The sequence below is a fragment of the Saccostrea echinata genome, unplaced genomic scaffold (genome assembly GCF_033153115.1).
Source record: "Saccostrea echinata isolate AGI-Se365-2 ecotype Australia unplaced genomic scaffold, CSIRO_AGI_Sech_v1 ptg000001l, whole genome shotgun sequence".
Taxonomy (NCBI): domain Eukaryota; kingdom Metazoa; phylum Mollusca; class Bivalvia; order Ostreida; family Ostreidae; genus Saccostrea; species Saccostrea echinata.
This window is the reverse complement of record NW_026889750.1, coordinates 5,379,829-5,396,039: the sequence shown is the minus strand read 5'-3', so window position 1 is coordinate 5,396,039 and position 16,211 is coordinate 5,379,829. Positions and strand designations below refer to the sequence as shown.

The 16,211-nt window shown below is 32.3% G+C and overlaps 1 protein-coding gene across 1 annotated transcript in view; it reads right to left on the bottom strand.

The window, feature by feature from the left end:
- The window catches only part of LOC133183998 (uncharacterized), a 33,678-nt gene that overhangs the window by 13,489 nt on the left and 3,978 nt on the right, over positions 1–16,211 (bottom strand). The window contains exons 2-13 of the mRNA XM_061318875.1: positions 8,333–8,524; positions 7,083–7,151; positions 6,275–6,395; positions 5,884–5,998; positions 5,737–5,769; positions 4,895–4,954; positions 4,442–4,516; positions 2,361–2,571; positions 2,151–2,242; positions 1,732–1,930; positions 898–971; positions 320–377 (exon numbers count right to left, since the gene is read on the bottom strand). Coding sequence (XP_061174859.1) covers positions 320–377; positions 898–971; positions 1,732–1,930; positions 2,151–2,242; positions 2,361–2,571; positions 4,442–4,516; positions 4,895–4,954; positions 5,737–5,769; positions 5,884–5,998; positions 6,275–6,395; positions 7,083–7,151; positions 8,333–8,524 — 1,299 coding nt within the window. The remainder of the gene's footprint in view (positions 1–319; positions 378–897; positions 972–1,731; positions 1,931–2,150; positions 2,243–2,360; positions 2,572–4,441; positions 4,517–4,894; positions 4,955–5,736; positions 5,770–5,883; positions 5,999–6,274; positions 6,396–7,082; positions 7,152–8,332; positions 8,525–16,211) is intronic.

Here is a 16,211-nt window from a genome sequence, read left to right as displayed (position 1 = left end):
AATCACTTCGACATATCCATGGTATTCGATATATCAGTGTTCGAGACACCGAAATTCAACTGTATACAGAATAGAAAAACAGAATAAAGATTCTTAGGGAGCTGTAAGATTGGGGAGACAAAAAAGTAAAATGAAGAAACAGAAACAAAAATAGCTTAAGAAGTCTAAAAATAACCAACTCTACGATAGAAAAGAAGCCAGGTGGCATAACTAGAATTTACCTTTATTCAAGAGAAAAATACATCAAGATGTATCAACATTAAAAGAACAGGATGACTAAGATTTAAAAAAAGAACAAGAAAAAGAAGAGTGTACTTGCCAGACTTTGACAAATTAGGAGCACCACCTCCAGGTTTTCCATACGGAAAAGTAGCACACTGAAACAACATGCATTGTATAGAGAAATGTAGCAGAGAAAATTGCGACCAAAAAAAAAGCGACAAAAAGAGAAGAGAGAAAAGAATCTTCCTGACTGCAAAAGTATATCCACCAGACCTATCGAGACACTAAAAATCAAGGAGCATGAAATAACATGTTTTGCGTGATCTGCTACAAGAAGCGCGCTGGAGCAAAAATAGTGCCAATGAAGTAAAGAAGGAGAAGTCTAGATGCTAAGGAGGAATGAGAAAAAATGTGGTGGTTAGTAAATCTAGGAAGCTTATCACACTGACTGCAGCCATGCAGCATAATTTACCTGGTCTTCTGGGTGTGACAGCTGCAGCTTTCAACTGTAAAGATCAGTGTAATGTGTTAAAATATAAAATTTTATTAAATTCTAGAATCTAATGTGCAACGCATACTGGTCCAGGTCTTTGATTCATTTGTCAGTATTTTTTTTTTAAAAACTTAAACAAAGAATTGCCCGGATTGAAATAGTTGCCATAGTGATTTACTCACGTGATCTAGTTCCTCTTTGAGATGCTGTAATTTCTCCTCCTGGTTATGAAGCATGTCCTGCTTTTGTTGGAGCTCTGCAAAAAAAAGGGTATTTCTTTCCAATTCACAGTCACTTTTTTCTACATTTACTATTAGTCCTTCCTTTTGCCAATTGTCTCCAGATTATTTATTTTCTAACTAATCGCTCATTTTTTTTTTTTTTTAAATCTAATGCAATCCACCGACAGCAATGCATTTTATTTTTGGCTTTTTATGCTTTCGTTGTACATAACATGAAGTGAAATGTAGGTTTTGTAAACTTTTTTGTCGTTTTCTGATTCCATTCGTTTTATGTTATGTAAAATTTTTTATTCTATTCTAAATATCGTTTCAGATCTTCAAATTAAATCATATGAAAACCACTCTTTCAGTACAAGTTATTATTTTTTTAATTTATGGAAATGGTTTAAAAAGCTCATTGCCGTGTTTATGATCGTAAACAATATTCTTTTCCTTGACATAAAAATATTCATGGCTCTTACAATCAATGTGAGTAGCAGCAGATTTTTTTTTTTTTTTTTTTTTGCAGATTACTTGGTTATTTAAAATGCATCATGCTACATGCTTTAGCATGTGCATAGAAAAATATTAATGTACAATGCAACTGCATTTTATGTTTCGGAAACCTTATTATTGCTGTAATGAAATTCAAAATTATCTAAAATGAAAAATGATCTATAAAGCTTGCATGCAAAGAGTCTTGTAAAAAAGCTGGTTTGTTGGTTTTATATGCTCATGCAGTGAACATTTTGTGAAAACGCTGTCAAACGACACAGAAAAAAAATACAAATTTACTCAGATCCATGGCGTATTCCTGTTTTGCTTGCGGATCCCTTTCATATCGCAAGACATTTTCTACTTCCGGTCTGCTTTGATCCTGAAAGCGGATTAGTTTATCAGAGTTCATATGAGTTTTCACGTGATTTCCGGAATCCGTTCTCAGAGGAGCACCTCCCCCAGGGGTTCCGAGACGATCAACTATAGATCCAGTAATCTGAGTTAGGTAGAAAGAAAGAAGAAAGATAGACAAGAGAAGTAAAAGTGAAAGAAAGAAGTGTGAAAGAATGAAGCATTTTTTTAATCAAATCTGAAAAATGACGAAAAGGCAAACTGTAGATTTCAAAAAGAATAAAATTAACAAATATAAAAAGATTTTTCCCAACATTTACGGGTAAAACTTTTACTAATCGATTTGTCGTTATAGACAAGCTTACGCCTGTTGGGGGAGTTGGAGCCATCCCTCCCTGCTCATTTTGACCGTTTCTCGGTGCGGAGGGAGAATTATTCTTTGGAGACGCATCGGCCGCTGGATTTGAAACAAACCATTTTTAACGTACACTTAATTATTATAATGCCAAAAGGTAGAAGATATTAGCGTAATATTTAATTTCAAGGAGAGATTGTAACAGATAAATTGCTCTTACCTGGGTCTCGTTTCATTTGTTCGAGCCTTGTGCGATCTCTTGGTCCCGATGGATCATATCCAGGTCTGTCCTGAAATTTATGAACCAATTCATGCATCACAGTGGCTTTACCGGGATGAACTCGGAGATGCAATGGATTGTCGTCATAAGCGAATAGTTGCCAGTTTTCTAAGAATTTGTTGTGATTGTTGGCATCATCGCTCTGATCACTCTATCCAGAAGGAAGGAAGGAAGGAAGAGAGAAGAGGAGAAATAAGATACAGATAATGAAATGAAAGAGAGATCGCTAAGATAGATGAAATACTGGGAAAAAAAAGGAAAGAGAAGCAGGAAGTGAAAGTAAAGACATCAAATTAATAATAAAAAAAAATTAAAGACAAGAGAATCAGAGCGGAGTGATTCTATTCGCTGATGACAACACGATCTTCGTCAATTAATGAATAAAACATTAAAAATCAATATTCGTTGCTTTTTCATTTAAAATAACGATTTTTTAAAAGAACTTTATATTTTATTTTTCATATAGGAAAAAAAATATATGAGAATAACTAAATTATTATGACTATAAAAGTATTGAAAGTTACTATTGTGTATTTAAAATAAATCAAAATATTCAAATGTGTTAGTAAAAAGTGGAATATGTTAGTTTTCGTTTTACAAAGGTTAAAAATAAACAATTGAAAACACACTACCATGGTGATTTCCTTTTTTTTATTTTGGGTTATAAAAGGTTAACCTTGTTTTGAAAACACCATTATTCACAAACAAAATCACAGCACTTGTACGTATTATAAACACTTTGAAATTACTTTTACGTATGGCCTTATGTCAATCATTTTTTCGTTTTCTGTTGGCTGCAAAACAACATGTAAACAAACTTTATTTTTTAGTAACTGCCCAACATAAGTACCCTTTAATCGTTTTACAATCTCAGCTATTTCACAATTACGTACCATGACACATGTTAGTAGAAAAGCGCTATACGAGGCTTTATGTATTGCATAACTATTTCATAGTAGTTTAAAAGACCGTCCACATCCTTTTTTTTTAAAGTACAAGAACTTCGACATGTTGTTCTTAAAATTATGACGTATTAATTAGAAACAAGTAATATTTCCAATATTGTTTTTGTAATTTTTTAATCCAAAAATCTACACATATGAGTCACCTTATAAAAAGTAAAAACAATCTTTATAAAATGTTTTCAGATTCAGTTATAAAAAAGGACAAACGTTCAACTTTCCTTGTTTGACTGCCTATTACGATAAACAATCAAATTAAGGTTAAGGTCAAAGTCTCTACGTGAGATGAATGAACAGAAAAAATTATGATGGACCCGAGATTGAACAACAATACAAGACATGGACTTGACTTCGCATCGTCCCCGACAGAGAATTAGATGATTACAGCTTATGAATTCCAATGCAACCTGTACAATAGATACTGATTATCTCAAATCTGATTGAGGGCTGACAAATTTTAATCAATTTATTTGATTGGCAGAATTCAGACAAGGTTAAATCAGGATTGAAACCCTGCGCTGATATTTAAATGTATCCATTGTACAGGTCTTATAATTGCATGAAAATAACTACTTTTTATGACTAAAAGCATGCTGTTAGTCGGCAAAGAAATTATCCTGTCACCGAGTTTTAGAATTCCATTTTTACAATGATACCTGGGATATTTCTTTCCTAAAATCAATCCTTTCTAATTCAGGGAAGGCAGGTTCCTGTTCAGAGAATAAAACATGTGATGCCAAAAAAGATTCCGATCTTGGAAACCAAAAATTATGAGAACTATTTTTCTAAGAAAGGCCTCTATTTACTTTTTTTATAATAAAGAGAAAGAAAAAATAAATTTGCCAACGTATTTTGTTGTTGTTTTTAAAAAGTACCTTTATTCGACTAGAAGTCGAAGCACAACTGTACGGCATAACATTTTTATTTCTTCTCGTAAGTTTATTCCAAGTTGTATGTGGATGGTAATATAACATGTATAAACCTCTTCGCGAAAGCCCCTCCTCCCTTTTTTGTGTCCCATGTTCATTAAAATCACAGTGATATTCTATAGATGCTTACCCATTTATCTTTATATACATGTTTCTCTGGAGGTTCAAGTTGGTGTTCGGTAAATTTCTGCTTTCGGGCGTCGGCCTGTAATTGTGTGCACAGATTGAATGTACATGCAAAGAATATGCTCAGCAAAATCCTGCATGTATATTTATGATTACCATTGCATTTATATGTCATAATAAAGGATTTTGGGACGGATGGATGGAATTGGGTCATATCAGTTGGGACAATGTGTTAATAAGGCGTGCAGATTATAATTTGTGATTAAAGACAAGCTTGCTTTGGTGTGTAATTTAACTATTGAACTATAAAAAGACTATCCAATCACTTGAAATTCTTAATATATCTGTATGAAATAAAATATTTTTTTTTCAAAAATAAAATTATATGTTCAACTAAAACATGGAATACTTTAACAAAAGCTACGCTAGACCTACACGTCATATCCGGTTGACTTACCATAGGCGCTCCTCCCCCTGGCCGACCCCACGGATTGTAATTTTTTAACATTTCCATATCCTAAAATTTATTATCGAGAGCACGTTAGGACGCATAAGCATTAATTAAGTGAAATAAGAGCAATTGTTCTAATGTTGATTAAAATAGCGCTTCTCATGCAAATCCTTAATAGCCATGGTTTCTTGTTGGTTAGCCCATGCTTTTATTGAATGCTTAAGTTAATAGGGCCCCATGTTTTTTCTCTCTGTTAAACTACTATTATGATAGCATTAACCACATTAGAGAAGTTCTATATGAAATAGCATCAATGCTGAATGCCATTAAATTCCATGCAATACTGATGAAATCCCTGGCCTCATATATATTCATATTTATCAACTACAGAAACAATGAGAAAAGAGACAACTTTCTTGTAAACTAAATCACTATGAAAAGTTATTATAACTAAGGATAAATATCTAAATAAAAGAAAAGAGTTATAAAAGTGGAGTCAGAAACTAATCTTCCCTTGGTTATGTAATGCATTTGTTTGCAGAAAACGACATACACACTTTACTTCAAAATCTAATTCAAAAGCAAATGGTGTAAAATATTTTGCGAGTAACACTTGTATTGCCGTCATCAAACGTCCATATTTCATCTACTGAGATCTACTGAGTAAAAGACATCCGTGTTCCATAGATTTTATATACACTGTACATATACGCAAAAATGGACAATATTTAAAAAAAAAACTGACACCTTCAGAAAAACAACAGAAATAGATCTGGGAAACTCACAAACAGCAGTATATACTAGTATAGTTGTATAATATATAGAGATAGATTTAGAATATAAATAACCTGTCGTTTTTGTTCCCGGATCTCGTCGAATTGCTAAAAACATCAACAACAACAAAAAATCTTGACATCAGTTGCAGTATACAATATGCTTTACTTCATTTTCCTGTCGCCGACATCTCTTTCTTATCAGAATAAAATTCTACTTACCCTTTTCCTTTCATCTTCTCTATCCCTCATTCTAATCTGTTCCTGATATTTGATTCTCTGTCGATCCTGCTCGGTATCAATCATTTCTCTTCGTAATCTCTCCCGTTCGTTCTCGCTATGGAAAGAGAATATACTATGACGTCACAAAGACAAACCTACATTACGCATACTTCATTGTGACGTCACAATAACTTACTATTTACGATAGCAGTAAGTTATAACGTCAAAATAAGAGCATATTCTTTACATATTTAAAATACACAACAACTTTTAATGCAGCACGTTATCTCTCTTTTATTTCATTTTATTCTCATACCATTCAGGATTTGCAATTATATAAAGTTATAAAAGTCAAAAAGATCAATTTTCTGTGTAATTTGAAGCAACTTACTCTCTGTTGTCAAAGCCTAATCCTCTCATTGGCCCAGGACGCACCTGCTGGGATTCTTCAATTCGTGGGTCACCTGACCCGTACTGTAGACTTCTGTGACCCTCGTCTAATTTTGGTCTTGCTATAAAAGAATCAAATATACTTTATATCATTGCTTAGGGAAACCTTGCAAAGAATTGCAGTTAAATCGAAAATTTTCCCCCTGATTTTTCCGTAGAAGTAGGATATTTTTATACAAAGGCATAATGATAAAAATGAATTAATACGCTTTTGTAAAATGAAATGGGTATTTTAGAGAAATCGTGTAACCACACTTGAACGAAGTCTTCAGAAATTGATAGAAAAGTGCTATTTATCAATGTGCATTATTAATAACAAACGGAACATAGGATTTTCTGCAATTAATCATTCTCTTGCAAGCTTTAAATGAAAGTTATGAATATCAGCACGTCAAGCTACTGATGCAAGAAAGTGAAAATAAGGAAATTCAAGGAAGCACACTCAATCGCTTTATTCAAAAGAAGAATGTTTTATTGTAGGATTGGTTTTGTACACATATTTGCCACTCTTTCGAGAAAAAAAATTATTATATGAATTTTTTTTAATACATATACATACGGTATATTTAATGAGAAAATCATACACAAACAGAAAAAAAAATCATGCAATATAGACTAAAAATAGTCAAGACAAGGTGGAACGTGACTATTTATAAAAAGAGCAAATCAAGACAAAAAAAGTTAAAAATCAGGATAAGTTTCATGTTATGCAGACTAGCACACAGGTCTAAGTAGCTAGCTTCTATTACCATCACCCGGGTGGTAGGTAACGATTTCAGAGGCTTGAGGTTTTGGTGCGACCGGCTCTGTCTTTCTTGCTGAAAGAGTAAGCGTGTTTTCACTTGAATTTTCCTTAGATTCACTACAAGTCAATTTATAACACTCTCAAACACTGCTAGAGGTCGAGTAGCGACTCCTCATCATGAAAAAAGTAGTCAAGTACGAAAGGTGAGATGTTTTTTCATGCAATTGCGGGTAACTAGGAATATTAAAGATAGCATTCACTTTGGATAAGTATGTAAGATTTGACTCTTCTCTTTAATCTTTTTGGAACAAAGACCTATTAAAAAAGCCAGTCGTGTAAATCTGTTTTACACGATCGAGTGTCTCCTTTTAGAGTCGGGATTTGAATTAGTGATTAAACATTCTTCAAAAGGAATAAAAACTTAAATCCATGCACAGGAATTCCAAATGTATTTGTTACATAGATAAAAAGGAATAGAATTGTATGAAGGCGCAAAGAAAGAAAAGAGTCATAAAAGGGTTTATGGAAGTTATGGCGAAATGTTCTCGTGACCATGGTAATGATGCTATACCATTTTCCATTTGGGAATTTGCCCTAGGAGGCGGAGTGGCACGTGGCCTGGCCGATGGGCGGTCGGTTTTGGCTCGTACTAAACCTTGTTCTATTAAAGTCATATTGGAGTTTTAGAATAAGTTTGTAGATATATTGGTGAACAATCTCGCTTGGCTTAACAAACTGCTTTATTAGTAATTCTTCAATTTATAATTATTTAACACAAATAACACTCAATGCGTCTCAGTTTTAGTCTTGATTTGTTTGATGTCTTGATTGTCAAATTTCGACGGTACTTTCCTTTCTTTAAAAATATCGTATCGATAGACTACTAGAATGAACACATCTACATGTATAGGTATAAAATTACAACATACTAATATTATATGTTATACTCTATCTATGGTCTAAAAAAACATTTACTAAGCAACGTAAAGTTGTTTCGGGGAAAGCATAAAAACGTTATATGCATCACAATGCTAAATCTGTTAATATTTTACCTATTCTACTTACATATAATTAGTACACTTACAATACATTCTCAGTTTAATTACTCACCGTAGTAATCTACATTATAGCACAAATCAATTTAAAATATCAATAACCAATAAAAGCACTGAAATCTATCGATAAATATAAGAATCATTGACTTCAGTTTATCTTACTAAAATGAATGTCAGAGAACACATGTATGAAAATTACCTGAATCAAAATGCTGTGATTTTCCAAAATATCTGTTTACGTCAGATCCATTCATAGCAGCTGAATTTCTCTTATATTGTGGATTGTGGGGGTTGAAAAAACTCTCGGATGGATAACCTTTGAACCGGAAGTCCTGATACAAGGGGTTATCTTCCGAGGTATTATTGGTGGTTTTCAAATCACGTGGTCTCGCTGGAATAAAAAGTTGAAAAGAAGCAATGAAACAAACCAGTAAAAATAAATTACGACATTTATATTAAACAGTTTGTTCTTATTGACGATTTCCAAATTAATTGTGATTGGAAAAAAAAATCTCAAAACCGGATAGATTTAATTGGGATTATTAGATGAATAAGTAAATAGCCGTTGCATGAGACCTGCAACCTTTTATTACAAGCAATCAAGACTTTATTTCAATCTTGAAATAAAATGGTTTTAACAGATAAGAAAGTGGCGCTTTCTCATTCATCATTTATTTAGAGAGATTTTTGAAACTTTTCTTGTACTGCAGTATATCATGTTAAAGTAATTAAGCATATATGAAATACAACACTAATCCTTTTTTCTAAGTTATTTGAACATTCAGATAAAAAGGTAAAGCAATCTTGGATATAGTCATTATGTCGACAAGATACTACAAAGACTTCAACAAAATGATACTGAACTCTTCGCATACTTTAGTCAGAGATAAAAAGACTGTGTACCTTATACTTAACGTTAGGGACATTAGATTCACAGAATTAGATCTCCAGCTAAAAAGATAGTATAAGTGTCGACAGAGTCCCAAGCTGTCAAGACAACACTTGTAAACATCTTGGGGAATTATTATGGGACATTCAGGTATAACCCTTAAAATGTAGGATACACAGTACAGTCAAACTCGCTTATAAGGAACTGTCTCGTATATTAGGAAATTTCGGTTAATAGGAAGTTATGTAATTTCCCAATTTCTCATATCATAGCGCTTCAAAATGACTTCCTTACTAGCAGGTTTTACTGTAATATGTCGTTCTATTATTGTCTCTATTCATTACAAGTTTTTTTCATCGACTTCAACAATTTTTTTTTTTTAGAGATGACGTACAATTGGACAACAATTGCACCATTTTAAAAATACATGTAAGTTGAAGAGAGAATTAATGGAGGATATATCAAACTACAATATTAACATGCAATAAGGGTACAAATAAAATTATCAATCATGAACAATTATTCCACATTCCTTATTCAGAAACCCAGTTAATTATGCTGTTGAAGCATTATATGTGTGCGTTGTTGATCTCTAGTGATAAGAAACAGACGGGGTTTAAAAAAACATTGACACCAATTCAAATTATTGTCAATGAAGACGCGACCATAAATACGCTACAGAGTTTATCTTGTAATGACGTTAAAAGAATAGGTCTGGGAATAGAGGTACATGTACTAGATCTGCACAGCCGTTTATAGTATAACTTAGCTTCATTATACGGGGGGGAGGGGGGTATATCAGTTGAAAACGTTTTCACTTAAATATTTAGGTTCTCCTGGAAGTTGATTTTGCATTTGATGAACCGTTCAGAAAATGTGTCTGATATAAAGAACCCACGAGAGGCAGAATGGAAACAGGTTTCTAAGTAAAGATTTTTAAGACATCTGTGTTAACAGATTTTAAAACTATATTGAACTTCATTGAATTTAAACAAACACACACCTGGGGTGGAGGTTCTTTTACTATTCTTATTACGTAGAAATTTTTAATTCTTTTAAGCATGTGTATTTTCAACAACAATTATTGAGTACGCCTTGCGCTTTGACACAAAATTAAGACATAAAACATTTCGAGCCTCATACAACAGCAATCTTGATATAAGTGTTACAACCTTATCAAAGGTGTCAATGTTTAATCTAGAATCGATCTGCAGATCGATTGAAGTACTCGGTAAGATTTTTTTTTCTCTCTCTTAAACGTGCAGTGGTCTAGAGGGAACCTACTACAATGCAAAGTGTCCTTGATATTTCAATGTGCTCCCCCACAAGGGTTTTAATAAAAAAAAAATCATACAGCTAAAAAATTTAATTGGATGGTCAAAAACCATTATCTCCCGGCTATCTAAGGTTAAAATAAATATGCGGACAGTTGTCGTCTAGACGCGAGATTCACGTTGTCACTTTAACAAAGTTTGATACGAAACAAGTTAAACAAAAATTGGATTCTACCTTGGAGGAACATTCAAATTAAATATTTGAATTTAATTCTGTAACCGAATATACAAGCAAACACAGGGTAAATTGGATTGAAATTGAAACAAAATGTTCTTATTTATTTACAATTTAAACAAAGGTCGTCTTCAAATCAAAGAGTTTTCATTAGTTTGCTATGGTTACCTCACAAAGTGTTGTGCTATATATACTACGTGCTGCTATCCAAAATTTGCTACTGCAAAAATTAAAACTATATAAGAAAAATCTCATTTGAATTTGAAAATATTGACTTTTTACAGTGTGTTTACATGCAAATATGAATACAATGAAAGGAAACATTTCAATGCTACATATGTAACCATGCAACCAAACACCTACCCTCTTAGATGTATGAATATTTCATGATATGCAACAAATATGAGAGCATATAAAATCAATTCTGAGAGCTGCGAAATAAGCTAAAACTAAACAAATCCTCCCACTACAGTGCAAAAAAACTCAAAGAAGAATGCATTGGCGACCATATTACCCAGAATCCCATCCATGTGGTGGCGTTCAAGCCGCCGCAGCTCCACCAAGCGGTAAACTAGTGAATCTTCACGCACCTGTGGCGTTCAAATTGTGAAAATGTGCAAAAATCAAAACATCACACATAAAAAAAGAAGCAAAGATCAGTGGCTCTGGACAATTTTTTTTTCTTATGGGACCATTACAGTCACGGAATGTGTTAACTGAATTATCTCAAACTAGGATATTTCTATTATTTAGGGCCACTTTTCAACAATAAATTGACCAAAAATCAATGTATTGCAGTGGAAAAATTAGAGCTAAATAGATTTACTTGTCAATAAGCAAAGATTTTTTCCTCAAGGCAGACAAATCTGCCTATCCTTTATTCATAACATTATAATGGAGATCAATTTAGCTGATTCAATAGAAATAGGTCATCATATACTTTAAATATTTCATTTCCGTTTTTAAAATTTTTCTTTTGTGTCAAGGTGTTAAAAAAGTTGTTGTTCAAATGAACTTTAACTGAATTTAAAACCGTTGTAAAGACAGACGAAAAAGCAATTGATTAAGAAAAAAGGTTTTTTTTTCTTCGTATAGTTGACCTAGTAAATTTGGTATCCATGCTCTTTACATCATTCTTTCGAATCCCCATAAAATACATTACCCCAGCATGGCAAAAAATGTGTCCTGTGTAGAATTATTGATAATAATCGATATATCTTTTATATATTGTCAGATGTAATGAAAACTTGCGACCATACAAAAAAATCTATACCTACCAGTTTGATAGTATTAACTAAATCCAACGCTTCAATAAAACATGTGTACACTGAACTACAAAATCCTCAGACTGAACCACTAAAAGTGCATAAATGGGAAAAATCAATCCCTCCCACAAAAGTGGTACTTCATAAATACAAGTCCTTAGTAATATAGTGGTCTTCCTTAGTACTAATTTTGTATAGTTACCTCAATTGTTTACACTCCAGGGGTGTAAAACTTTTGTATACAACAATTTACCTGTAGAGTTGTGGGGCATGTTTGCACCTGTCTGAAATCTACACTTTAAATATCATGTGTTAACTCTCAATAACATTATCAATACCCCTTAATTAGTCGTTTGATATGTCATCAGCACACGCTGAAAAACAAAATACTCATATTATTAATTAATAAAAGGTTGACATCTAGACTTTATTGGGTACTTGAGTGTTGTTTTAGAAATGGGGACTGAAAAAATCAGGTACCTGGATACATTATTGATTTTTAAAGTCTCGCACCTCTGTTGATGATACAATCGTTGCTTTGAGGCATTGAGGAAATATTCAATCTTAGAACTTGTCATTATAACTTTTTTTTTTAATTAAATCTGTGTAAAATGAATGATGAAAATAAACATTGAGAAATTAAAACTAATCTGTCAAGAATTTTGTTTACAAATATTTGTACTTTAATTATTGTCTATTGAATAAGCATGGATATTTTTGTTTATCAACCTATAATATGTTTTATTAATTTCATTTATGAAAAAATAAATTATAGAGTCATAGTTATGGTTAATAGTTATAGAGTCATAGTGTGACTCTGTGGAGAGAACGATTATAGGCATTATGCCTACTGTTCAATTTCCATTTCTTTGTAATGAATAAATATATTTTAAACTAAACTAGTCACAGTGTCATGCTTATCAAGAGACAAGTAGAGGTTTAAAACAGAACGTTTCAACACGATAAAAACAATCATAGTTAGGAAAATAATGGGGAAAAAAGTAAGAGTTGGTAACTTAAATCTATTGTTTAAGGGCGGATAATCTGTAAATTATTAAAATGTCTGGCAATTTGACATGAACGAGAAATCCTGTCAACAGTTTTGGATTATGTAATCAGTATACTAATACTTTAATCCTAGTATAAATTGGCAATCCGTGTTGAAAAGGGGGAGAACTCTTAATAATCTCCAATATAAGTGGGGTTGTTAGTGCTACCTAGCTACTATTAGGAAAAAGAATATTTATAAAATTCAGTCATTTCTTCTTCTTTTTTTTTTTGTACACGTAATTTAGAGAGAAAGAGAGAGAGAGAGAGAGAGAGAGAGAGAGACTATAGCTACATCAAAGTTCATAAAGAAATTTTCATTTTGATTACAATGGGGTAAATCCTTAATATTTGCCCCATAAAAAATATTCCAGATTATGACAATACTCGAGAGAAAATTATATACATTAAATAATCTTTTGCCTTGATTTTTGATATCAAAAATCAAAAAAATGACCCAAAGTTAATTCATGTACGGATTTCTTTTTCAATCTCAGCTAAGGAGTGTCCAAAGCAGGATTCAAACATTTTCATTTTAAAATTGATTTTTAGCCATATTAATCATCCTGTGTCATTTACACATTCCTCCAAAATGGAACACAAAATATGCACTGGATTACATGCCCTTAAAGAAAAAAATAACAGGATAACCTCTGTCCTTGAACCTTGATATCACATTTCAGTATCCATGCATACCCCAAAGTTCTTAGGTACAGCATAACCATAGTTCTGGTATTTTGAATTGATTTCATGGCTACAATCTTTCATTAATATAAACCAGGTTAATTGTTCTATGACTTGAAATGGTCACATAATATCCAATTGTCTTTTTAATGTTAATGGTCTATATGGAACTGTTTATACCTTCAGTCATGCCTTTTAGAGGGTCTTACAGATTTAAAGTTTGATTTCAATTGCCTTTTGAACAGTCTGATCTTTAATTGTTTAAATTGCTATATACTTGTAGAAAGTGGACCTGCTATCACCAAGTAGATTCATTTTTATGTTTTTAACAACAGTACGAGATAGGGTCGAGTGCCTATGTGCACTCACTGATATCTGGAAAGGTTTAAACAATCCAGTAATTGCTCTATCAACTCCAGCTTGACTCCATTGGAGTTATAGATCAATATTGTGAGAACAGATTATATTTTGAAATTTGGAAGTGCTCTAATTATACAGCTTGAAGAGGCAGGAAATCGAAATATTGGCCATTTTAAGGCATAGCTACCATATTCAGGAATTTCCCTGTAGTCATAATAAAGGGATGGTCAGAGCACAGTCATGGCAGCAGTAATGCCACCTCACTATAACAAAAAGCCTAGTCTAGAACATTAATTCTATGATGATTATAAAATATAAACAGAATTATTGGCTTTTAAGTTTAGGATTGGAATTTCACTACCCCCATTGATCTTTTACGAAAATAATTCTTGTAACTACAATGTAGGGTCAGTTTACTAATTTACTAAATTAGTATACTAAATATGACTTGTAAAAAGCTATTGCATGACTTAAGTAATAATTCAACTTCAAAAACTACAAAATTTAATCACGTGAAAAGCAGGATAACCCGTTAACACTGTTCAATACATGCAACTAATTACTGGCGTACTATTAAAATCAATTTTCTGCAGATGAGAATTTGTAAATACCAATGAAAAGCTAGTAATTATTTATTAAGAGTCTAAAATGAAAAATCAATTTTAAAATGCTAGCATTCCTGCACTGTGCAAATCATGTTGCTCATTAGATGCGTTTATCTTGGTGTGTCTCGTGATTTCTTGCCAATTTTTCTCATGAAAGAAAATGAGACAAAAGGCTTTTGATTAATGGTACATATATATGGTATCTGTATGTTTAATAGCACTAAAAACCATTTAATATTTATTATAATGCTGAATACCGGATTTTTTTATGACCTGTATATATGTCTACAGAAGCTAACTGCATGAAAAGAACCTTTATTCCTAAAGCTTACATAAAGTGATATTTAATTAAAAAAATCATATTTACTTTACACATCATTATCTACAGTTGACCCTCTGTATGCTATACATCAATAACTAAGTTGAATACCGACCGGGGATTTATTAAAGTGAGTTGAAATATACAGTCAAACCTGGATTTCTCAAACTGGGCTAGAATGACTGAACAGATGGAAAATATCTGAGAAGTAAAATGAGACATATTAAAGTGGATACTCAAAATCGTAATACAGCCATGACATCCATGACAGTTTACCATAACATTGTTAGTATGGTAATGTTCTAAAAATCATGAATTGGTAAAGTAAATGCCTTTTATTGCAGAAATCAAGGCATCTGGAGAGTCACCAGCTATTCTGAGATTTGATTGTTTGTGTCCAAGGAGATCCCAGCCTGATTCCAAATGTTGACTGGTAATTAATGCAGAAATCAATGGACCCCATATTGTCTCCGAATGTCATTTTTAGCCGACAAAATAGAACAGAAAACGACATTTCGCTGGGTGGTGAAGCTATAACATCAGAGATTCTATAGCGTGAAAAGTGATTTGTTCCTAACATTATATGATCAATAACACAAAGTCTGCCATTAAGCCAAATTCTTTGGGGTACGACCAGAAGGGGTCTTATGTATTTGGTTGAAGAATCAGTTAAGGATATATTAAAATCCACATCTAACAAAGAATCATTGAGAACATTCAGATGTTTCAATAAATCACTTTCCTAATGCTGTATTCAAGTTCTGAACGCCTCCTTTTTATTTGAAAACACATATATAGAAAACTTAGATATTACGTCAGTTTACCTATTTGATTAAACGAGTACCAAGTTTGTATGAGATTAAAATTGAATCTACCCTCCATTTAAAATCGTACATCATAAAGCAATCCACTCTGTGCAGATCTCAATGGTTTCAACAACTCATTGCACAAAAGTCTTACGAACCAGTGATATTACACTGAAATTGATTTTTTAAATCCATCAACATTCTCAACTAATTTTTTTCTTCCCTCCAGTGCCATGTGTGTGTGTGTTTGTGTTTTGTTTTTTTTTTTTTTTTCAGTTCACGCAACAATTTCATTTTACCCCCAAACTCCGAGTTATATATATCTCTCATCTTGATCATTGTTTTTATCATAAAATTTCTTTCAAAATGTTAAAATATTCAATTAATTTTGAGTAAAGACTCTCTGACAACTATTCTAAAACATCTGAAAGTAAAATATTCTATGAATGAAGGTTATAGCCAGAGGTAAACGAAAGTGCATCTTCTGTTTGTATGCGATTGCTAATAACTTAAAGCTATACTAAGAAGATTGAGAAAATAAAAATTATACAATGCAAAAAATCTTTTAAGGTGTAAGGATTATGTATATATAAA